Source organism: Lasioglossum baleicum, chromosome 6 (assembly GCF_051020765.1).
Source record: "Lasioglossum baleicum chromosome 6, iyLasBale1, whole genome shotgun sequence".
Classification (NCBI taxonomy): domain Eukaryota; kingdom Metazoa; phylum Arthropoda; class Insecta; order Hymenoptera; family Halictidae; genus Lasioglossum; species Lasioglossum baleicum.
In genome coordinates, this window is record NC_134934.1 from 15692652 (window position 1) to 15717659 (window position 25008).

General features: G+C 36.6%; 2 protein-coding genes across 2 annotated transcripts; one reads left to right on the top strand and one right to left on the bottom strand.

Annotated features, from left to right (window-relative positions):
- The first annotated feature begins 216 nt into the window (after nucleotides 1-216).
- On the top strand, nucleotides 217-3298 carry LOC143209973 (putative SERF-like protein). Its single transcript, XM_076426343.1, has 3 exons — nucleotides 217-544; nucleotides 1730-1841; nucleotides 2694-3298. The coding sequence occupies exons 1-3, from the start codon at nucleotides 538-540 to the stop codon at nucleotides 2767-2769; spliced, it is 195 nt and encodes a 64-aa protein (XP_076282458.1). The 5' UTR covers nucleotides 217-537; the 3' UTR covers nucleotides 2770-3298.
- Nucleotides 3299-4384: 1086 nt separating this feature from the next.
- LOC143209971 (uncharacterized) lies at nucleotides 4385-25003 on the bottom strand. The gene is made up of 6 exons (XM_076426341.1): nucleotides 24877-25003; nucleotides 24103-24154; nucleotides 11860-11918; nucleotides 11118-11455; nucleotides 9265-9573; nucleotides 4385-8863 (listed from the first exon to the last, which is right to left on the bottom strand). The coding sequence occupies exons 1-6, from the start codon at nucleotides 24944-24946 to the stop codon at nucleotides 8855-8857; spliced, it is 837 nt and encodes a 278-aa protein (XP_076282456.1). The 5' UTR covers nucleotides 24947-25003; the 3' UTR covers nucleotides 4385-8854.
- Nucleotides 25004-25008: the final 5 nt, after the last annotated feature.

The following is a 25008-nucleotide window of genomic DNA, read 5'->3' on the forward strand; positions in this document are numbered from 1 at the left end:
TGTCTGTAGAGTCTGTGACATCATCAATTACTAAACATTTAGATATTGCACGAGCTATTATACCGATTTCATATCCATAAAATTTTTAAAAAATCATACAGAATGGAAATATTCTACATATGTCCGAAGAAATGTTCAATTTTCGAAAGTTCAAAGGGTTAATTATCGCGTCGAAAACGATACTAATTTCTCTCTCGTACGTCTCCAGATAAGAAACATGACTGTTCGTGAATCTGTGTCTTGAAATGACGAGTACGTGCACGTTCGAACTGTAATTTTTCAGTGATGAATCGCAGATTTTATGCGACAAACAATAAATAATGTGCAGTTTACCAGGAGAAGTCAATGAAAATAGAACTCGTATACAGATGGCGGACTCATCGATGTTTGTCAACTGAGACGACGCAAGATTTATTTTGGTTTAGAAATTAGTCTATAGCAGTAAAGAGTTGAGGTGCACGGCCGTGCTTTTTCGCGGTACTCTCTCGGGGACAAAATTTTTAAGTACTTGCTCATTGCAGATCAAGAACTGAAAGAATGACCCGTAAGTGTTTGCCAATATCGCCGTAATATCCCGCGTGAAGTAATCGCAGTGTGCCGATGAAAATTTCGAGCAACGTATATTTTACGTCTGCCATTTGTCCGATGAGTACTTCAACATTGAAGATACACTGTTTAAATAGAAATTTCCCATACGAATTACACTTTTATCGATTGCACACACTATTTATAACATTCTATTTGCTTTTCCATGTAGAACACGCAACGATATCCCTCACTATTTACTTCCACGACAATTACATTTTTTCCACTCCGTTTCGCTTTCGTTTACAGAGTTTATGTTTTTCTCTTGAATTTCTATACATACGGCTTTCATGTATCGTGCTCCATTATATTTTACGCTCCTGATTTACATTCCACATCTAAATTCTAGTTCAACCACGTTTTTTCCTCTGAAGATGTACTTCTAGAAAATTCGCAAAATGGCTCTTTATTATCTATGGTTTAATTTCGACTGTTTGTTTTGATTTAGTTTATTTATCATCTACTATTTTCAATCGTTTAGCTGTTATTCTTTAATATCTGAAGACGTTTCATCTGTACATATGTATACCTGGAAATTGTAAATTTAATCTGTTTATTTAGACACTTTAAATAGATCAATGAACAAAATTTTATTGGTTAGAACACGTTCGGTTTTTGATTTTACGTGTAGTAAAGACACTTTTCTATTTATGTAGTAGAATTGTTGATATCTTGTGTTAATCCTTTGGACTCGAAGCGATTTTAACTCGAAAATGAAGATATTTCTTTCAATCTAGATCATTTTTATTCCATGTAATCTTTTATGAATTGAACCTGTTTTCTTATACAACAGTCGGGTTTTTTACAATTTATAGAATACAGACGAATTGAATAATTGCATGAATATATTATACCTGCATAAATGCACCATTCGAGTGCAAAGGGTTCGGATGTTTATGCAAAATAAAAAGTTTGTGCATCAATTGCAAGATGCAGGAGCTAAATATAAATTTATATTCTTTATTAATAATTTTAATGTGATGAAAATAATATATTAATACCCTCAGAAATCTTTCAATATTTTCACTGTTTTAAATTGCACTTGCTCATTTTTGTTATAAATGCATAATATCCGGAGTTTAATTATAATGCACAGTATTGTTCTATGAGATAAGCGGATTACGTATTTTTCTTATTGGTTTAGGTGGAAACCAGCGCGAATTAGCACGTGCCAAAAATATGAAAAAAACTGTAAAGAAAGCAGCTTCTGAACAAGATAGCAACAAAGGTCTCTCGTTGGAACAGCGTAAAGCAAGGTAATGATTTCATGTGATTTATTTATATATTTTTACGTAATAAGTAATTATTCATTTCAAGTCCAACACTTTGTAGTGATACTTTTCTACGTAGAATTTCATAATTAGACTGTGGATTCAATGCATTTATAACAAAAATGGATGAGTCCAATTTAAAAAAGATTAGAGGCAAAGAGAATTTAGATACACCAATGTATTATTTTTAACCCACTATAATTATTAAAGAAGGAAAGAACTTTTTCCTCGGCCTGTGTTTTTTAAAATTGATGCAGAAAATTTTTATTTTTCATGAAGATCCACAGTCTATTCATAATTTATCTGAATTGAGAAAAAATAGTAGACATTCCATTTAAAAAACTGAAGGCGACCCTCTCGATGAAAAAGCAAAGTAATGAAAAACAGATTAGAGCGCTGTATGTCCCCCAGGAAACCACGCAACTTTTGTTCGAAACATTCTGTTGTAGTTCGTAGCGTTTGTAAATTAAAATTGAAAGCTAAAATTCAGATATTTATTCATAGATTTATTCAATAACATATTTTCCATCCTGTTCTATTACATTTTGCCATTTTCGAGATAACTTCTCGTGTTATTGAATACACATATGAATAAATACTTTAATTTTATCTTTGATTCTTAATTTGAAAATGCTACGAACTTTTTTCCAACCCAATAACTTACGAGTTATTTGAGATCGTCACGTTGCAAGGCTCACCCTGTGTAAATTCTCGGAAAATGTGTATAAACGCAGTTTTGATTCTATAATTATTATTAACACTCTTTAAAGTTGAATTTTATACAACGCGTTTTCAGATGTTACGCTATCTTCGGCTAAATTACCTTTGTAATTTTAGAGATGCAGAGCGAATGAGAGAAAAACAGCTTAAGAAACAGCAAGATCAAGAAAAACCGAAACAAGCTGTAAGATAGTCCTGTTCGACAAGGCGTACAAACTCTTTGGCTGAATTCATTATCAAACGTTCACAGCTATGTTTTTTCAAATTTCTGATGATAAATTCTTGATCGTAAAGCACCGAAGTAATGCTTAACAGAAGTGCATGAAAGATTTAATAGTGTTTCTGATCATAGAAAGTAACTTCAGACTGTGTACTACGGAACGGGGTACACTGCAGGACTTAGTTAAAATAATCATGTTATTTACGTGCTACTCACAGAAACAATAATAGTCAGTGTGTATAAAAAGAAAAAATTATTGTTACCTAACGCCAGAATGGTTAAAGGAAATTGTGCATTTGAGTGGTTCATCTAGAATATAAGGATTTTAATTAAATGCAAGAATGTTTGTAGTACTAATTTCTTGAATTTGTAAATTTAATGTTTTCAGTTATTTAATATATCGTGTAAGAAGTGACTTTAAGCAAGTACAATATAATAGCAAAGGTATTATGTACCTTTGTTATCCTGTTCGGTTCGTAATAAATTGTTCAATTTTAAAGTAGATATTGAATTTTCCTGCTTCTATTATGTACTTCGACATTTACGAGAGATTACAGAATGTTATAGATAATGTAATTAATCTTTACACGGATGAGAGATACTCGTCGGATAAAGTAAAAGAATTACGTCTTATTTTTAATTCTTTTACTGTACAGATCTTTAGAATCTGTTGTTTGCTGTTGAGAATCTTTTGCAATAAAAGTAAAGTGATTGTTCCTCAGAGTGCCTATTCTTATAGTGAAATAAGTATCGATTTAATAACAACAAAACTTTCAGTTTCTTCTTCTTAAAAGCATCCGCTGAATTTGTTATCGCTACATCACCTTACGTTAATACAAAAAGTGCAGCTACAACGTAGTAGAAGATTAATCGTTGATCTCTTTAAAGCTACGCACCCTTCTCGAGTATTTCAGATTTGGTAGTTGGAACTGAATAAAGTTCAAAGGAACAAAAACCCGTTTTTCTTTTGAATCTGTTGTCTGGCTCTTTCTCTTTAAAAACGAAACATTTGTATCCGGTATTAGGTGTTTTCATAAACTTGTTCGATTAGTTGTTTTCTTTATTAAACATTTAGATTCTACTCGCAGCTGTCGATATTTTCAACAAATTTGACTTTACTTTTATGCAGTAATAGTTCCATAATTTTCCACTTGTGCCTAGTATCGATCTTCTACATAATTATTAATCACTTTACACGGTAATTATTTTACAAGAAAGTGAAAACGAAAGATAATCAGTATGTAAATTGTAAATTATAGTCATACGCATATACATCTTGCATTTCTACATGTTTCTTGTAAGTTTCTCATTTCACACGTGAATTAAAAGACTGCTTTACTCCGAAATTTTTTTAGCGGCAATGTATTTCGGTGATACTATTGTTGTTGCTCTTTCTTAATGCCTTCAATCTGTCGATTTGTTTATCTGAGATTATAAACATGGTGTATATGGTACTAGTGCAGAGTATGTTTTATCATAATTTATCTGTTCTTTGTTCACGTTTCTCTGTGAACATAACAAATGTATTATAGTGTATTAAAATATAAGACGATAAGCATTATAAAATTTGTAAAGACAATGTAAAGTATTTTCTTAAAAAAGGGCTTGCTTCATATTTATTTCCCATATTTTATTGCACTTTCCCAGAAAGAGTACATTTTTTAACATATCGTTTAATTAAAAATTGGAAATACTCGTACAAATTACAGATATCTGGAATATATCAATGTCAAGGCAATACAAAATGTGATTTTTGCTCCATATGTATCACTTGTTATGGAAGACCAAATCTTATTGCTAACATGGGAAAAAACGTAATATGCCATGTTCTATATGACAAATATACTGTCTAGCCTCTAAAGACCGAAAACCCTTACAAAGTAGTCTCTTCGAGATTTAAAACAATTTCACTTATTTCTAATTTGTTAAAGCATTCCCATTGTCATTTCTTTTCGTTTTCTCTGGGTTTCGCTTTAATTTTCTAGCACGTCTAGAAGGACAATTATTTCCCCTGATTATAATTACAGATCTTTGAATTTTCAACATGTAAGGAACGACATTCTATATTGAGCATTTGTGTTATGTTATCATGAAACATTCAAGTGCTGCATATACAGACAGAATAAAAAAGAAATTGATGACACAACTTTCGCATAGAGCAGAATTAACATGAAAATCGAGTAACGCTTCTATTTATGAAAAATATTCAACTCCATTGCGTATAAAAAATATTCTGGTTTTTTAGATATAAAACAGTGTATATTTGACATTTTTAATCTGTGACGCATTCTTTGTCTAGCAAGTGAAATAACAATATTGTGGCATAAATCTGTATTTAGTATTTGGACAAATGTAATAAAAATATGAAAAATGTGCTATGTACCACTGTCTCTAGAATTAATATTCGAGTGTTCCTTCGATGAAAGATTAAACATAATTTACGCTTATTCTATAGTTAAATAAGTTTAAATTAATTTAATGTGGAACGAATAGCACTCTAATGAGACGAGCGGAATAGGATTTAAAAAGAAATAAGTCTAATGAAATTTAGATAAAAATCTCATTCTTTTGGAGCATCTATAAATATTTTAAACCTACCATAAAAATATATCATATAATTAATATATATGTATCAATTATTTTCTTAGGTTTAGAGATTTTCGAAAAACTTCAAGAAAATTTGTTCGTTTCTTTAAGTATAAGAAGCAAATGTAATTTCGCATTTGAATGATTCAATAATCGAATTCTTTTATGCAGTCGAATATCGCTAAAAAATTATTAGTGAAATCTGAGAAATGTTAAATTTTCAAAGTCATTGGGAAAGAAAAAATCTTCGAAGAACATATTGTTTTATAATGACTGGCCTAGTTGCTAAATTTCAGTCTTACTTCCTTTGGATAAAAATCTTATTTGTAAAATGATCATTGATCGATTTCCCATTAGTAATAGATCGATATTTAGCGGTATCAGCGAATAATAAAAGTTTGCGTTTAAATTGTAAAATGTACAATTTAAATTAACGCCATATCTGCTAGAGATTTATGATCTTTTTCAGCTCCGAATTATGATTATGATTGATAAATATTGCGTTTCGATTCCTTAAAAAGTCTAAGTTCATGCATGTGGTAGAATATTTCTTTTCCACTGACTTAAAAAATTATGTAATTTCTATCATTCGTTATACAAAGATATTAGTCAATTTCACAATTGTAATTCTCATTAGACACTTATCGATTACTCTTGTATATTTACGTGCTTATGACAAAAAATAACAAATATATAATATATATACACGAGGAATGTATATCGTTCAGATAAGAGAGGTACAATTATATCCAATAGTTATTGATAGGATCAATGAAAGTAATAGTTCTTGTTTAGTATATCATTGTATGAGAGGTGGGTTTGTGTATCTCGTTCCTTACACTTGGAAGCCTTGATTAAAAATTCCAGTATATCGTTGCTATCTGCATGGAATAACTCAATAATGTAATGCAGAACTTAACAATCAGAATTACAATTCTGAATCGAATTGTCAAGGCATACGGTTAATCTGTAATAGCTACGAGGCTAAGTCTACTCTAATATTCTTTCTAGGGAATGTGTTACCGTCTCAGTTGATATTTTACGAATTCACACGCTAAATTACGCGTAATGGTATTATTAATTCGTTGGCGGACATGAAACACTTCGCATGCGAAAATATGAAAGTGCGTTTGCTTTTCGATTATCAAAAATATCAACCCTTAGCACTCGAATGGTGAGGCGCCACTAAAAATTGTTGTGCTTATTAAATATGCCGGTATCTAATCAATTACTATACATTACGGTATTGTACGAGGTATTATACCAATTTCAGATCCAGAAAATCAAAAAAGTCGTATACAATGGAATAATTATTCTAGGTCGAGAGAAATGTTTAGTTTTCTAGTTAAATTAGCTTCGACTGCAAAGAGTTAACTCATAAATATAATCGCCCATCTTGAATATTGTCCATCCAGCATAAAATTAGTTAAAAAATCAAATACTATTCAATAAAAATTAGACGAGTTAAATCAATCAATTATTTTCAACCCTTAGCAGTCAAGTGGTGACTCAGAGTGACCACTAAACATTGCTGAGCTATTATTCAAAATATATCGTCATCTAATCAATTACTAACCATTTAGGTAAATTAAAACAGCTTCGAGTGCAAAGGGTTAAAAGAAGTTATAATCGCAGTAACTGGAACTATAGTATCCTATAAAAATGATATTCTATCTCCGAGACGAAACATAAATATATTCTAAGTTTTGCACTAAATTATCGAGACATCCCTTCTATAATATAGCGCTTAACGATGATCGAAGTGTTAATGACTGAATGACAAAGTGTTAGTATGTTCTCGAAGTCGTTTCTCGCCACTAGAAAGTTCTAATTAATGGATAAAACGTGGACGAGATAATATTTTTTACAAATGTTTTCGCACACACATGAAATTCTTTTGTTTCTTTTACGCTATAGTATCATAATAATGTACGGTATAAATATTTTGTCTTACGTCTATTTCGATGATATAATTGTTACTGTATGCTTTCGTCCTTCTGCGCAAGGTAAGACAGAGGATAAGAACGTGTACTTGAAAAATCTGATAAAAGTTTCTTTTCTTTTTTTTCCAGCTGCTAACACTACAACAATAATAAAGAATGCTGATCGAGCTTAATCATTGTAACTATCTATCATTACAATATTATACCTGTAACATTAGCACCATATCTGAATCGCTTTGTCAGTGTGTTGCACCATTATTGTAAATGCTTAATGCAATTAAATTCTCTACTTATGCATCAAAGTATATACCTATATAGTTGTGTTTCTAAAACTCCGCCTTACGCGTTGCTTTACGAATTAAAAAAAGGAAAAAAACAAAAGCGAAGATTACTATCGGTTGACGAATATTGCGCTGAGCATAACGCAGCCCCGATTCTGTTTTCTGTATTAGAACAATTGTAAATATAGTGCGTGGAATGTACTAAAAAAATATACACATCATTCGCGTTGACAAACAAAAATTTGAACAACTTTCTCGACAACGTGTAACAAGAGCAGCACTTAAAATTTCTATTTTGTTGCATCGATCATTGTACGCTACCGTATGAATACTCATTGTAGAACTGATCGAAGAAAGGAATTGTGAATTGCTATATATCTCGTTTTAAATATTGCTATACTAGAAAGATATCGTAGACTCTGAATTAGAAAAGGAACTGTACGAGAGGCAGTGAGAATTACTTCTCTCAGAGAATAAAATATTTATAAACAAGAATGATACTTTTCTTTCGAAACCATCGTTACTAAATTTATTGTTCGAACAATATTGTAGAGCATGTGCTCAAAGGTAGGGTGTTCAGCTTTAAGAATTAAAACATTTCGTCTGATTAAACCAATATAGGTGAACAAACGTATCTGTAACTCAACTAGCTATAAATAACAACAATAAACGTACTAAAATCTGCTTGTCAAAGCAAGAGAAATTGCGAAATCAAGAGTACACAAATGTTAGCAGAACAATTCTCAAGTGTTGTTAATGCATTTACTTGGATCCAATTCAACCAAACGACATAAAGCTGTTCAAACCATATATCGGCGATGATACTTTACAAAATTCCAATGATTTGAAACATCTTATAGCGATCTTGTTCAGTATAAAATACGAGTGTCTACGCGGTGTCTAATTCTTTTGTACAGTAACAAATGTATACGGTTCTAAGAAACAGAATAGAATATTGCCACAATAACCGAGAATCGTCTGGCTTGTTGTTCGTCGAATTGAAGATTCGATCGACATGAAGATTCAAAGATTCAGAGAACATATAGTGCAAGTCTGAGCGATACAATGCGCATGAAGGTGCGACTGATGTGTCGAGGACGTTGGCGGCGGTGGAAGCGGGGGTGGAGGTGGTGGCATGTAAAGCCACCCAGCACCGGTTCGCCAAACGGTACCTGGTGCAGAGGAGACCGGATGCAATGGATTGGAATTACTTCCGGTTGTTACGTGCGAAGTCGGTCCACCCTCTACTCACATTACCTGAAATGCACACAAATCACGTGTTATCTGATTCCTTATCTATCGAGATAAGGCTCTGCTGAGCTCGAGATACTAATAGGTATACATAACAGGTATACATAATTGTAAATGTGTGATGGTATCGGCGCACAGGTTCGATCAGTGATATAAACACAAGTAATTTTGCAAATTAATTCAGAAACTCAACGTTTCGATCCCGATGTGGATCATTCTCAAGAGTAAATTTTGCGAAATCGGGATCGAAACGTTGAGTTTTTGAATTAATTTGCAAAATTGCTTGTGTTTATATCACTGATCGAACCTGTGCGCCGATACCATCACACGTTTATTATCAAAATTACGATCGAAAAACATATTGAATTTATTCATAATTGTGGTGGAAAAGATTATGCTTGTTTCACCTGTAAAATCTGACTGGCTTCGAAAGCTGTTCCAGGTAATAATATCACTGGGCTACTGACGTGACCGCTCTCCACGCATATCATATTTGGAAATTCGTCGTCACCGAAGTCGGGGATGTCACGGGCTTTCTCTTGCCACGGATTCCACACCACCGTGTCCGGAAAATTGTACTTTTGCACGCGCATTTTCCTGCCGGACACAACGTTGGTAATAATGTGTTCCGGTTGCGTGTTCTGGTAGATTCTATCCGTCCATTCGCACACCGTCACCACGTCGCGACCCTCTTGAAAGATTTGGTTGTCCCTCGTCTGAAAAACGAAACAGCGAAATGAAATTCAGGAAGTTCCTAAGGAAAACAGTTCCAAAGCGGTAAATATTAAATGTATAAATTAATTCGTAGAGCTACAGTGAGGGACGAAAGTATTCGTACACCCTTGAAAACAGAATAACATTTTTATAATTGTACCAAACGACCTGCTTTTTTATAATCAATTAAAAGCATTGGTTTACGAAATGATATGCAAAAAAGATTTTCCAGGAATTATAATTTCCAAGGTTACATGCAAAAATAAAAAAGGCATTTTTTAAAACTTTTTATTCGGGCCCTTAATGAAAATTTGATATATGTTTTGTAGATCTATGTTAGCTATACACATGCTGAAAATTTCATCGAAATCGGTTGACGCAGAAAAAAACAACACGCATCGAAAGATGTAAGAATTTGTGGATTTTAAGCAGAAACTGACCAAAAGTCACGAAAAACTATGATTTTAACATAGATCTACAAAACATATATTTTAAATTTTCATTAAGGGCCCAAATAAAAAGTTTTAAAAAATGTCTTTTTTATTTTTGCATGTAACCTTGGAAATTATAATTTCTGGAAAATCTTTTTTGCATATCATTTCGTAAACCAATGCTTCTAATTGATTATAAAAAATCAGGTCGCGTTTGGTACAATTATAAAAAAGTTATTCTGTTTTAAAGGGTGTACGAATACTTTCGTCCCTCACTTGTACAGGGTGGAAATTATAAAGCGTTACAGACGAATATCTCAAAAAATATTGATAATACGCAAAAATGTTTCAGATGAAAGTTGTTCAGTACCGAGGGGGGCATCATGTGGTAGGATTTTTATTTTTCCAGATGAACACTCCAAGGTGAGGAGAAGGCCGACTTTCTTTTTTTAAATGGAATGTTTTATTTTTTATACCATATATCGATAGAGTGTCAAATTCTAAGTATAAAAGTGTTGGGCCTCATATGTCCTAAACCTAATAGTTAACGAGATATTATTCAAAGAAGAAAGAAAATTGTTTCAATGATATCTCGTTAACTATTAGATTTAGGACATATGAAGGTCAACACTTTTATACTCAGAATTTGATACTCTATCGATATATGGTATAAAAAATAGGACATTCCATTAAAACAAAGGAAGTTGACCATCAGCTCACCTTGGAGTGTCCACCGGGAAAAATAAAAGTCCCACCACATGATGTTCCCCTCGGTACTGAACAACTTTCATCTGAAACATTTTTGCGTATAATCAATATTTTTTGAGATATTCGTCTGTAACGCTTTATAATTGCCAACCTGTATATCTTCATAAATTTGTTGTTTACGCGCGCACTATACAGTTAAAATATACTCAAATCTTAAAAACAATACCCATAATTTTTCATACATTTATACCATCCTGCTAACGACCAATCGCGAGGATCACGAATTAATTTGTACCACGATATTAATTTGGAAAACGCGGAAAGATGTGAGATGCTGTGAGACAGTTAGAAAGTGAGGAAGTTAGGAAGATATTGCGTGATGGGAGGGTGCCGTGCCAATTGTATACCTTGTCGATGAAAGTGCATCCGTGAAGACCCGTGATTTGACATCTCCTGACGTCCGGCACTTTAAAGTAGGTGTGTAACAGCAGGTTAAAGCTAAACGTGTGATCTTTGCTGGGGTTGTACACGCCGATGTTAAAGTGTAGTTCCTTTTCCCGGAGAATTAGTCTGTACGTTAACCTAAAGGGGTAATTCCACATTGAACGGGTGAATTCGCTATCCATTATGGAGAATATTGCCTCAACGTCACCGCTGGGTAATCGTTCGGGTTGCTTTTCCACGATCCAACGAATGATTCTTGCGAATCCATGGGGTGGTCCGAACGTCCATGCTCCAAATTGCGCTGGATTCCACAAGAAAATGATTGATACAATTAATACTTCCACAACAAGAATATTTTCTGCTTCGAAACGATTTCGATCAAATAACAACTCTTTCATGAAATCCTTCGGAAAGTCATTTCGTTTTCTCGAGGGAAAATGAAAGCTAATTTTCCCAGGCTACTTAAAGATGTTTTTTTATTAGCTTATACCCGAATTTTGCGATTTAAAATAAGATTAATTCAATAACGAAATTACTTTCCGAACGACCTAATTGTTATAAATCGCAAAATACATGATCTACAGTTTAAATACATGAACTACAGCCTAGTTTAATTTATAGAAGCTAGAATTAATGATTTCATCGTTGTCATTCAATGTTTATCGAAATTATTTCACCGAGCTGTTTTCAGTGTCGCGTACTTACGGAAGACAAATGGTATGCCCCCTCTAATAGCCTTCTTTCCGTCGAATACAGCTTGCTTACTGAAACGCAGACATAATTGATCGTTGATTTAAATGTAAGAGAAAATGTGATTCAACATTCTAATTATTTATTTGGCGAACGTTGTTCACGATTAAATTTTGTCGGTAACATCGGAAATAATAAAAAAATATTCTGTTCGACGCGTTCTCTCCGGGATTCAATTCTTTTAGTTCAATTCACTTCTATTTCAGGCTATTAGTTGCAACATCTATTCACGTTCTGTCATCGAAAAAAACCATGTTTATTATTGACCAATGCTGCTCAGTTAGCTGCTGTTATATTTATAGTTCAATGATGATTAGATCACGACTTGTGTGTTTTTATTAGAACGTGGAACATCATTGGATAGCGCACTAACATTCTGAGTCTCGACCGATGTGTTCTCCGTAAAAGCATTGGCAATTTATGTATAATAGCTTTTAGTAAAAATGTATGAATGGTTTTAGCATTTCCAGAAATAATCTAGAAAGAAACCGAAATTGAATCCAGTCTCTTCAGAGAATCAAAAAGATAATGAAATCGTTTGTATATAACCCTATTAACTTTTACAATATTATTCTTTTTCCAGTCTTGGTTTATCGTCCCTTTAGACGTTTAATTTCGACATTGACTTAATTCTTGATATTCACGTTGTTCATTTAATATTGTATCTGAGCGTTCCATTGTTCTTCTGTATCTCATCATTCTTTCTTTCTCTCCCCTCTTTTTCATTCCAAATGCCCTCCGCGTTTCTCCTTTTCTGCTCTGCTCTTTCTCGTCTTTTTTTAAAGATCTACTTTCTTTCGTCTTTTACTTTCTTCATGTATGTGCAAAGAGAAAGTATAAAGTTCGGGGGCGGGCACGCGGTAACCATTAGTCAATGTTGTCAGGGGCCGGGAAGACGACTCTCAAACCAAATACCAACGGGGAACTGTGTTCGCGAGGAAAATGCGCGAAATTAGGATTCGCGTGTGATTCTCGAACCTAAAATATTCCATCGAACTGACAAAACCGGACAGCAATTATATATTACACGATACTCTAATCAATATGTTAGGTTGAGTCTCTTGATCCGCGAAAATCAAGAAAGTGGTCGGAAAAAGTCGATATTCTTGGTAAGTAAGCTCTTTTTATTTTGTTCAATTTATACAGACAATGTTTATTTCGCATCAAGATCCGCACGACGCTGATTAAAGAATAGTGTTAGGTACTTATACGTGCCGATAATTATGAAAATAGTCCAAATCATGTATTTCTTGTTTCGAGATATAATGGAAATTTATTGTGAACGTGAAATTTTCTGTGAATCTCATACACAAAAATGTTGTTTCTAAAGTTTGAATTGACTTGGACCATAATTTAATTACATTGCATTGATTAATTATTGATAATTATTAACGATAAGCTCATGTCTCTCAAATTTTTACTTAGAGCACTGCCATAATTATGTGCACACATGTCTGTTGACTAGCGAGTGGGAAGCTGAGGAGCTGCTGGCGGTGTAATTATCGAACATAAGATCGCGTCTTGACTCTCTGGACGCGACATATTCGTTATCAATGCGTCGCGCGCAACGATATCGTCGCATCCTTCGAGTCAACAATGTAATCTATTTTCCTGGATGCGTAAACTGTAGAAGGTGGAGGTAATCCCATCCGTTTGCACGATCTTTCGAGGCGAATGGAATATATGTATAGGAAGGGCTCGAGGGAGGAAAGGAGTGAGCGAGGAGAGAAGGCGAATGAGAGATAGAGAGAGAGACAGGGATGGAGAGAGATAAAGAGGCAGAGAGAGAGAGAGAGAGAGAGGGAGAGAGAGATGATGATAAAGAGGGAGAAGGAAAGGGAGGATGAAGAGAGGGAGCGATGTACCACCACGAAGTACAACGCGGTGGTAGGAACGCGGCTGACGCCAAGCAAAAACGATCGGCGCTGTCTGCCGTGCTTTTTGCAGGCATCACAGTTTCCAACCTCTCCTCCTGCTCGTTTCTAGCTGCTGTTATCCCCCGTTGCTACTGCTGCTCCCTCCGCTGCTGCTCGTGAACGGCACCCAATTCTCAACGCGGTTACGCCTGGTATATGCTACAGAATACCCTTTGCCTCGAGTAAATCAAACAAATTTTTACGGAAAACCGCGCCTGTCGATCGAAAACTGTCGCGATCAATCATCGTACAACGGACTTGGGTCCATTTTTGAACCTGGAGTTACAAAAGTCCCGTCAGAACTCTAATTTACTAGTAGCAGTTGTGTTCTCTTTTCCAGGATTGCAAGGGTGCAGGATGCGCCTTCTCATTTTTCTCATTCTCGATAATGCAAAGATGGACTCAAAAGTCCTATTATCGAGTTTACTAGAGCTGCGACGTAAAAGTAGGATTTTTGAAGGAGCGGTATAAGATTGATCTTTTATCTAGCGCTTTTGACTACTGAAAAAGCTGTGCATTATCGAGAAATGAGAAGGCGCATCCCGCACCCTTGAAATCCTGGAAACGAGAACACCCCCTTAAAAGAAAGTTTCGATGAATCTAGCCCCCAGTCGCGATTCTTACCCATCTGCTCTAATTGTAAGTTCAAGATTTAGATTGATCTCTAGAATATTACTAGAATAATTTCCCTACGTTAAAAAGTATGTAAAAGAATAAATTGATGCACGAGAATATCGTTATCTATTTGTATTAGATCCAAGTAGATCTACGTTGATCTTAAAGAAGCAGATTCCGAAATAAGCGAAAAACATCGATGCATGTGCGTTCGAATGAATCGAGCGATCAATTTTCTACAAGTTCTACAACTTCAAGAAAATCCATGTTGATCTCGGAGGAACAGGTTCTCGAATATGTAAAAGAGACTCATGCGTTTTATTTTAATGAATCTAGTCTACATTGTCTAGTATCCAGTCGAGATCGTTTCATGGTGTGCTACATAATATTGCGATACGTAAGTATCACTTTTATTTCATATTATAGGTCCTTCAACCCTTTGCGCTCGAGTGGCGACTCGGAAGCGCCGCTAGTAATTCTTGTACCATTATTAAAAATATTTGTTGCATTATTAAATTTGTATTCAGTAAATTACTAAACGTATTCAATATTTTAAGACACTGCTGAAAGTATTGTACGAGGTATTATGGCAGTTTTATATCGATCAAATTAGGAAAGTCATGTAAAATGAAAATATTTCAGGGCGAAAGAAAAATTCGGTTTTCGAATTAGAATAGCTCCGAGTGCAAAGGGTTAATAAGGGTAGGTAGCACCTTGTGTTGAGTAAGTCAAGAAAACATCGCGATAAATGATCGTTCAACCCTCCCACAATTGTTCAACTTGCTTCCCAGAAAAATCGCCAACAAAATTGAATGCTCATCTCCTTTCAACACCCCCACAGATCAAGCTTGATCAATGTTAGTTTCCTAGATTTGAACACAACAAATGTTGCAACATTATATATGATTGAACGGTATATTGTACAATCAAGTAACGCAGACCATTTTCCGCAATGAATTTATTCAGACCGCTAATCTTGATTTATTAATAACGCATTGCGTAAAAGGTAATAGCTCGACGTAAATAGACATATGTAATTATTCATATGAACGATACCGGAGAAGATGGACATTACACAACAATACGGTTCTACGTAGAATTGAAAACTGGAACAGTCGGAATTGAATTACGTGAATTTCTAGTGCTGCGCATAATGATGCTATGTAATGGGATGCTTTTACATCTCGTGATATCATACGATCTTACAGACGAACAACTTTTAACATCGAACCAGTACAAAATGTCGGTAAAAACGATCATATATATCGTTAATTGACTGCGAGCGATTTATTAAAAAAAAAAGCTAATAACGTATGAATCCATAATTTACGAGTAGATTCGCGCAAGGTTAGTACGGCTGCTGCCACCGTTATGACGTACGATTAAACGGTTTATTTTACAACGCAATGTTCGCGAATATGCGAGGTACAACAGAAATGTTGTAATTGAAAAATGTTACGAGACATGTTGTAATTTAATCTATTTAATTAAAATGCGAATTATCGGAAAAGTCCAAGACGAGGACTGTCTGTTCCGGTTTTAAATAACCAAATCAGACGTTCTACAATTTATCCTTTTCAAACAACTCTAAGTAGATGAGACGTTTTACAATTTACATTAGCTTTTTTACCAGCTGACCTAACAGTTCTCATTTCTTATGAATGATGTAAACACTGGAAACATCAATTAACAGTTTAGTGTAAAAAATATGCGTGTAATTGCTAGACGTACCGTCGGCTAGGTCATGTAAACAGATTTAAACAGAACGCGGCATTTTCAAAACACTCATCTCGAGAACCGGGTTAAGTCTTCCAGGTAGAAGAACGTAGAATGTAAAATCTCTCATAAATTCACTGGCTGGGAAACGTTAATGCTGTAATTGCACATACACGTGGATTCGTGTGGAAGATTTTATCAACAATTTCAGTAATACTATAAGTAAACTCTTCTTAAATAGCGTATTCGTTTATTCGGGTTATTTTAACGCTTGTTTGCAATTTATACATCAAATGATACATCAAATATTACTGCTGCAATTTTAGTGTAAATCGTACCAGGAAATATTTACTTTGCAGTTTAGCCACAAGTAAATATTTCAAACTAGAATTAATCGATGCAATTTCAAAGTACGAATTTGGATAAATATTCATACGGAAACTAATGTATGTACATTTTTCAAGTTGATCGTAATTCACTAACGAGAAATCTGATCTAACCGAACACCTTGATGACAACCTCGTTATGCACAATATTCCTTCAGCCTTTTTGAATATTTCACTCCCGTCATTTCAGTATCCTATTGTTCAGCACACGGTTTATTTAAAATGGCACCCGGTGCATGTATACCGAGGTTCTCTACCTGAAGCGTGTGCTGCAATAGAGTTTTTGCGTTGCTCCTAGTCGGAACGGCTACGACGACGAACTACCAAATGATGTCCACCGTACGGAAAATGTACTGAGAGAATTAACAATATTCCTGTTCAAAATTTCATTAGCCGATCGAAAAAAGTCTCGCTTCCCCAAATTTTAGTTGTCCGGGTACACTTTTCTCGATTGTGACACGGCGAACGTTGAATCTCTCGGTAAATAATAATTTAAATTTTCGTAGACATAAAAATAGAACTTTTTTGAGGGCGACTGCGGCCTTGATCTTTTATCTAGCGTTTCTGACTACTGAAAAACCCCCATCTTTGCATTATCGAGAAATGAGAAGATGCATCCCGCACCCTCGCAATCCTGGAAACGAGACCAACCCCTTAAGACCACATAAACCAAATGTTTTGAAGAAGTTAAAGAATAAAGCAGGAAAATTGAGTGCGCGTAATCCAAATATTTAGAAGAAGTTAAAGAATAATGTTGTTTGGGTGGTGAGAGACCATAGGATACCGTTCACAAGAGATTGATCATTTTCTGTGAAAGTTTCTGGAACGTCCCTCGTATACGTTTCATCGGGAGACACGTGAAATAGAGAGCTCTAGTTTCTACGGTTCGACAAGGCCACCCGGTGAATATATCGATGGCGGTAGAGCCTCGAAGTTTCGACGAAGCTGACAGTTTTTGCGTTTTCCTCTTTTCAATGGTAACAGGAGCGGCGCGCTGGAGCAGCAACATCGGCGTGGTAGAAGCAACAGCAGCAATAGCAGTGCCAGAAGAGGAGAGGCAGCAGGATTAGCAAACGCTACTACTCCTCCCGAACTTCTCTCCTACCCTGCGAATGGTTCCTGGCTCGGGTGGAACTTTGTTTAACTAAGGCGAGCAAGAAGCAAACCTATTTATACTAGGTCGGACACGTTTACACCGGGGTGCCTGCCTGCATCGCTGCTACGACGGTTCTACGGCCACGAAGTTACCCTTACTGCGAGAACGTTCGACGCGAAAACTCGAACCACGCTCCTAACAGCTGCTGATAAACGAAAACCGTTCCGCAGGCAAAAAATTGTATTGCCTCACGAATTTTCCGACGTCATCGAGCCCATAAATTCGACCAATAAAACGACCGATATCGACGGACGACCCTACCTTCCACAAAAAACGCACGTGACAGGCTATTTCCTGCACTAAAATAATCCTCCGCTCATTTCGTACCCGATCCACTACAGTTCACTGCATTTATCCGGATGAATTGAGAAATATTTTTTAAATTGCCAGTCCTAGAGCACGTGATCGATCATAGAGTATTTCTCAGTGCATTTATGCAATCGTTATGATAAAGATCGAAGCATTCGAATGAATCTAGTGATCAATTTTCTCGTAGTCGGCTGAGATCGTTTCATATTTGACCTAGGTCCAAAAAAATCCACATTACTCTCGAAGAAACAGGTTCTTGAATATGTAAAAAATTGTAAAATGCAACTCATAGTATTTTCCCTACGATTACGGCCAATAGCAATTTTTGAAAAAATTTCTTCTTGCATCATGTGGTAAACTAATTGCTCCAACTTCTCAACAAAGTTCAGATTCAAGAGGAGGATCACTGTACATTAATTGCAAGAAACAGAAACCAAATAGAAACTTCTTTCTTTCTTGAATAACTTTAACAATGTGACAATATGTAGTTAAATTCTTTTAACCATCTCGTAGTTGTTAGAGATTCTACAGGAAAGATGTAGGAGTTTGTTGGTGCATGCCTCTTATTTTTAAGCAATTTATTTAGAGAAAGGCCGACCGCTGACAAATTCTCCAGCAGGGAGAAGAATTCACGTAACGCACAAAGGAGCTCGGTTTATTGCGAGATCGTGATAACGAGCGATTTGGCGGCTTTCTTTGGGACACGCGCCGCTGCATAATCAGCGGGCCTAAGTGGACGAGTGGGCCGTGAACGAGCGAATTCTTCGCGAATGATAGTGTTAGAGCTCCGCTGTTCGCCGTCCTCGTTGCCCGGATTTCAAATCTTGTCGCGACAGCTGACCGGTCGCATGAATTTTGTTAAACGACAATCCGTCGTGCGCCTCTAATGAGCACGCCGATGGGAAAAATTAGGTTAACGGCGCTTATTCACGCCGGCCGGGCCGTACACCCCGTCTCATTCACCGGTTTCGAGCCGAGCTACTTCGATCCGCGGAAACACAGAGAAAAGGAAGTTCTTCTTTTGCATAGAGTGCAACGCGATAGAAAAATCTTCATTGTACGCCGGTGTTTCAAGAAATTTCTCTCTCTCTCTTCGTCTCGGGAGAAACAGAGTATTCTGTTTCTAGAGTCGCGACACGCTCCGTAGCGTAAAAAGTGAAGCGTGTGTGCGCGGAATTATTAAAATCAGTACAAAGTGCACAAAAGTCAACGGAATTCTGCGTGACTCAACACTTGACAGCGGCGAAACGCATAGGCGAATGCAGAAATTCCGCGCGCAAAGTTTCCACCTAAAAGAATGCTGATTTCCTTCGAGCGTCGCCGTCTCCATTGTTACGTTATCTCCAATTTTCGCGTAAACTGCGCATCTTTGTGGCACTTGCCGGTTCATAAAAAATACATACCAATCACCATACCGAGGACATTTACGAAAATTCCAATTTTCGCAGCTTCCTTCGTGAAACTTTCAATTTCACTAGAATATTTCTTACAGTCAAAGTAAAAGAAATTCGGAGTCTCTCACGACCCCAACAAAATGCCTGTACGTTAACTTTCGCTACTGAAGGTATCCGAGAAAATTTATACAGAATTTTAGGGAGGTCCTACCATGATATTTCCGTACATATAATCTGAGTAAAACCTGTACCACTTAAGCTTAAGTTAACACGATGGAATCTGATCTTCGCGGGCTTGAAACACTAACAAAATAGATTTTCCGCGACACGGGGGTTTCCCTTTTGTTTACCGATAAATCTGTCTCGAACAAAGATCACTTGCCGAGGTTTCACCCGGTATAATACCGCGATGGGTTATAGGCTCGGCCATAGACTAATGATCCCCAGGGCCTGCGGTTTTTGCCGGCATTCTACAACATTCCCATTCAACTGGATTCTGCTCTGAACGCTCCACAGCATTATTTTCCGTCTACAGAGCACTGTCAGCCATATATACACATGCGTTGCTCGCTTTTCGAAATTCAAGCGTGTCTCATCCCCATACGCGCGCGCGCTACTCGTCAAAATCAAATTCGCGCTTCTTGCTCGGCTCGACTAGCACGAACCGCCTACTTTCTTGGACAACGAACAAAAATGTAGCTTGAAAAGTACAGCGGGTGTACAAAGTATTCGTACACCTTTTAAAAACTAATAACCTTTTTATAATTGTACCAAACAACCTGATTCTTTATAATCAATTAGAAGCATTGGTTTACGAAATGATACGCAAAAAAGATTTTCCAAAAATTATCATTTACAAGGTTTCATGCAAAAATAAAAAAGGCATTTTCTTCAACTTTTTTATTTGGGCCCTTAATGAAAATTTAAAATATATGTTTTGTAGATTTATGTTAGTTATACACATGCTGATAATTTCATCGAAATCGGTTGACGCAGGAAAAAACGATACGTATCGAAAGATGTACGATTCTGTGGATTTTAAGCAGAAATTGATCAAAAGTCGTTTTACCATTCTTAACCGCTTATCGATCGTGTGTATATTTTAAAAATTTCATTGAGGGCCCAAATAAGTTTTTATTTTTGCATGTAACCATGTAAATTATAATTTTTGGACAATCTTTTTTGCATATCATTTCGTAAACTAATGCTTCAATTGATTATAAAAAGAGTCAGGTCGTTTGGTACAATTTTAAAAAAGTTATTATATTTTGAAAGGTGTACGAATACTTTGTACACCCACTGTATATGGATGATCGTGAATTCTCCTAAAATATAATATCGAATGAAAATGAAATAAAACCTTGATATAACCGACTTCCGAGTGTATCTTGGTTGCCAAAGTCAAAGTTCGCGTACTTTCTGTTTCGCGTTTCTTGCACTGCCTAATTAGAACCGGAGTCGAACACACAGTCTCGCCGGACCGATGAAAAACGTCTCATCGTTCGGATGTTTAAGCAATTAATCCGATTAAACGGGTTGTGCGTCGTATATCGCGAAACTATCGAATCGCTGCCGCGAGCATGCGATTATTCACGTGTATGATTTTCCCTGGAAACTCGTCGAGGTACTCGCCTGGAGCAAGACTATCTGTTTGGTTTTGTGCGGTTCTCTTTAACGTAAAAGCGACTGATTGCACATTGTTAATTTTATGTGGTGTTGACGTCTTAATGTTTCAGTGTGATCCAATTTATCCGAATCAGTTCCTGAATTTTCAAAATAATATCTGATTGAAATGGAGAGAACGTGACACACAAAATCGAATAAAATGATAAGAGGATTAATGGTGTAGTATTGACATCTTAATGTTTTAGTGTGATCCAATTTATCCGGATCAGTTCCTGAATTTTCAAAATAATATCCGATTGAAATGGATAGAACGTGACACACAAAATCGAATAAAATGATACGAGGATTAATGGTGTAGTATTGACATCTTAATGTTTTAGTGTGATCTAATTTATCTGAATCAGTTCCTAAATGTACAAAATAATGTATGATCGAAATAGATAGAGCGTGACACACAAAATCGAATGAAATAATGAAAGGACTACAGAGTGAATTAGATTCGAACGATTTAATGGTTCGAACGAAATCCATTATGCGAACTGGCTTCTCGTAGAGGTTTCGAATTTCACGGTTTCATTTCTCCGTTCGGTTCCTGCCTTAAAATTCACAGATGTTCAACATAGATGAAACTACCATATGAGTACTTCCTGCGGTGGTGAAATCGTAAGAACGGAAACATCTGTCTTCTCCTCTGACTCTAAGACAGTCGGCTCATTTCTACTTGTACCGTTTGACAAATTTTAGCATGGTCTCAAACACGTTCATAATATTTATTCGAAAAATCAGGGACATGTTTAAACTCTGTTTCGAATGGATAACGTTAACATCTCGCATAATCGTGGATGCAACATATGCATCAAATCCGCGGTCTCAATGATGACAATAGCCTGTTTCGGTGACGCGTCACGGATGCAGAGATCCATATCACGTCAGACATACCGACGTAACTTTTATAACCGTTTCTACGGAAATTGGAGTAAATTACAAGCCAGCTTGTCCACCGTTTTCGCCGCGATGCACGGCGTCACGATTATGATTGAAAATAAAAAATTTCGTTTCGGACCTCTCAGCATCTGCATTCAAATCATCCACATAACAAAAAGTGAAGATTAATAGAAACGCTTTGACAAACTATTCTCTGAAAATTAAAGCGAAGAGGAGGATTTATAATATATAATAACAGTAACTATTGCATGGGAGACGATCTCGATAACTCTATGGCGTTCATAGGTAGATCCCAATCGATTTTCTTAACCGTTTGTCGATCTTATTTCTCCAGATCAGCGTGGATCCTCTATCGGATCCAGCCCAGACATGTACCGATTGAAAGAGCTGTAAAATTCGGATTTCGGTGAAATCGTGGATCAAAATGGACCCGAGCCCCTCCGATTCTTTGGGTCCTTGTTTTCCCAGGATTTATTTGGCTGTCTCGACGCGTCGCGCGTTGGGAGCGAGAATATCGGCGCGTGTATCCGGAGGAACGGCGAAAGAGACAGACAGATGGTCTCAACAGCGCCTTTAAGTGTCGGAAGAACCGATGACTGGCAACTGGCAAGGGGCCCTGAACCTCGTGTAAAAGGTATGTACTGGTCCAGAGCGCCCTTGCCTTCGCTCCGTCAGTTTTTTCACCGTCTGCTCCCGGACTGCCGCTTTTAAAACGATCGTCACGGGCACCGCGCTTTTACGCGATTCTTTCTCGGGCAGGTGTGCACACTTGTCTTATACTCGTCGCTGGTATATCTTGGATCTTATTACCGTGGCCAATAGCGACCGCATTCTGGCCGGCACAATACGCCTGTCGATGAAAATCGAAATTCGTTCGAAATTATTTCGTCACTGCATGATCGCCGTGTATTATTTTCAGGGACGAATATTCACGATAAAAATTAAGTAAAAATATGATGTAATTCGATTCGTGTGGATGTTCCATTCTATTTAAGTAAAATCATTTTACGAATATGTAATGCGAACACGCACAGGGCAGTATTACACATTCATCACGATGACAAAGAGATGTAAATGCGATTGGATCGAAAAGATCCAAAGAACGCAGGATTAATTCGCGGAAAATGCGTATATCTGAAATGTACATCTGCATAAATTCTATCGGGAATGAAATGTACGCGTGTTGGTATGCAGGTTTCGAAGTAACGCATACCGTGTAATTTAATATTATTTGCAAAAATACCGTCGAAATGCAATGTATCCGGTGATTAACGAATCTGATTTTAATAAAATACGAGTGGATCGTAAACTTCGAATGCTACGCAAACTAATTACAATTCTTTTCTTTTTATTAAATACGAACGAGCATCTAATAATTGTATTTTTTTTTTAAATTGTTCGGAAACATCGAAAGTTTTGTTCGTTTACCGTCAAATTATCAATTAAATTAGCAAACTCCGTATCGATCTATACAGAGTGAAAAGAAAGCTGCCGATGACAAAAGTAAAGCGTAAATCGAGTGAAGCGGCAGTTTTCAATTATATTGTCACTTTCTCCGCTGCTCGTTCCACCATTTTATTGTGACAACAAAATTCTACCCGCTATGGCAAGGGTTTACAGTTTACAGTGCTGTAAAATCTCGGATTGGATACTTTCATGTTATTTGTTTCATTCGAAATTATTTCGCAACTGACATGAAAATTAATGGCACATGTAAGTACGTCGACCGCGATATTTATTTTAAAAAAGTCAAATCGGTACGAGACGCCTTTTAATTCAGACGCATTGTTACGTTAGGATGAGATCTCAAGATATTCTGAAAATAATCCTGCAATGATTCGATTTGTCACATTTACTTGCGCATACAAAATAATAAGAAATTTCGGAGCAAACTACCGCTTTCGACAATTAATGTATAAGAATTTGTATTAAAACGATCGCAAACGCGAAACTTTTATTAAATAGATCATTCGAATTCGAATTCAGAAGCGCGTCCGCGACGACGTTAATTTTCCCAACGATACAAGTCAGCTTTAACATTTTCTTCGAGAAACAGTGTTTGTTATGTAACCGGCGAATATTCATAAGACGATTATCACGTGAGAGAGACTGGGTAAATAAAAATACAAACTCACCTTACGAACAGTTGTTCCTGGTTATTTACTCGCCAGGATACCACCGTAGCACCTGGAAAAAAAACAAAAGAAGTTTCATCAGTACCTGAAATCCGGCTCGTATATCGCTCGAACTTTTGAGCGTGACAATGAGCTCTTTTTTATTAAGCATTAATTCACATCCGATATGTAACTACCACCGCCGCGCACGCTTGTCACGTAACTGTCATTCATAGATGAAAATTTGAAAAAAATCTGAGGCCTGTTTACAACGAAAATATCGCGGTGATTTCTCAAGAAGACAAATCGAACGAAACCGCGTGTAAAACACTTCCTAGTGGAATATCGTGGAAACAACACATCTTATGTACGTGAAATTCGAAGCTCGACAATCTATATCTATGTGTGTGTGTAAACTCGCAAATGCACGTAGAACTGCACAAAAACTAGAGGTTAGGCTCCGGAGTAAAGGCGCGCACACACTTCGGTATTCCCGGGATAAATTCGTGAAAACGCGAACCAGATCTGGGAGCGGCACGTTGTCGACGCGGTTAGAACGTGTAAAATCGAGTCCCGACGTTAATCTACCACTGTGATCAGTTTGACAGAATTTTTTAACGACAACCGATGATGTGGAATTGTACCCTGTCGGGATAAAAACGATTCGCGCAAAAAAAAAAAAACAAACGCGGCTGCGTCGCCGCGCAACGTTTCGAGGGAACGCTGAGAAAGTTTAACAGTGAACTCGCAGATCTGTTCGTGTCAGGTTCGGGTAATCTGTTCGCGCGCACACACCGTGTAAATTAATCGTGCAGGTGGTATTGTTGCCCCTGTCGAGCACGACAACGCTAGTAGCCGCTGCCATGTTTGAATCGTGAATGCGCCGCCGGCTCCACGACCGACGCAGCCAACCTTTGTTCAATGCCC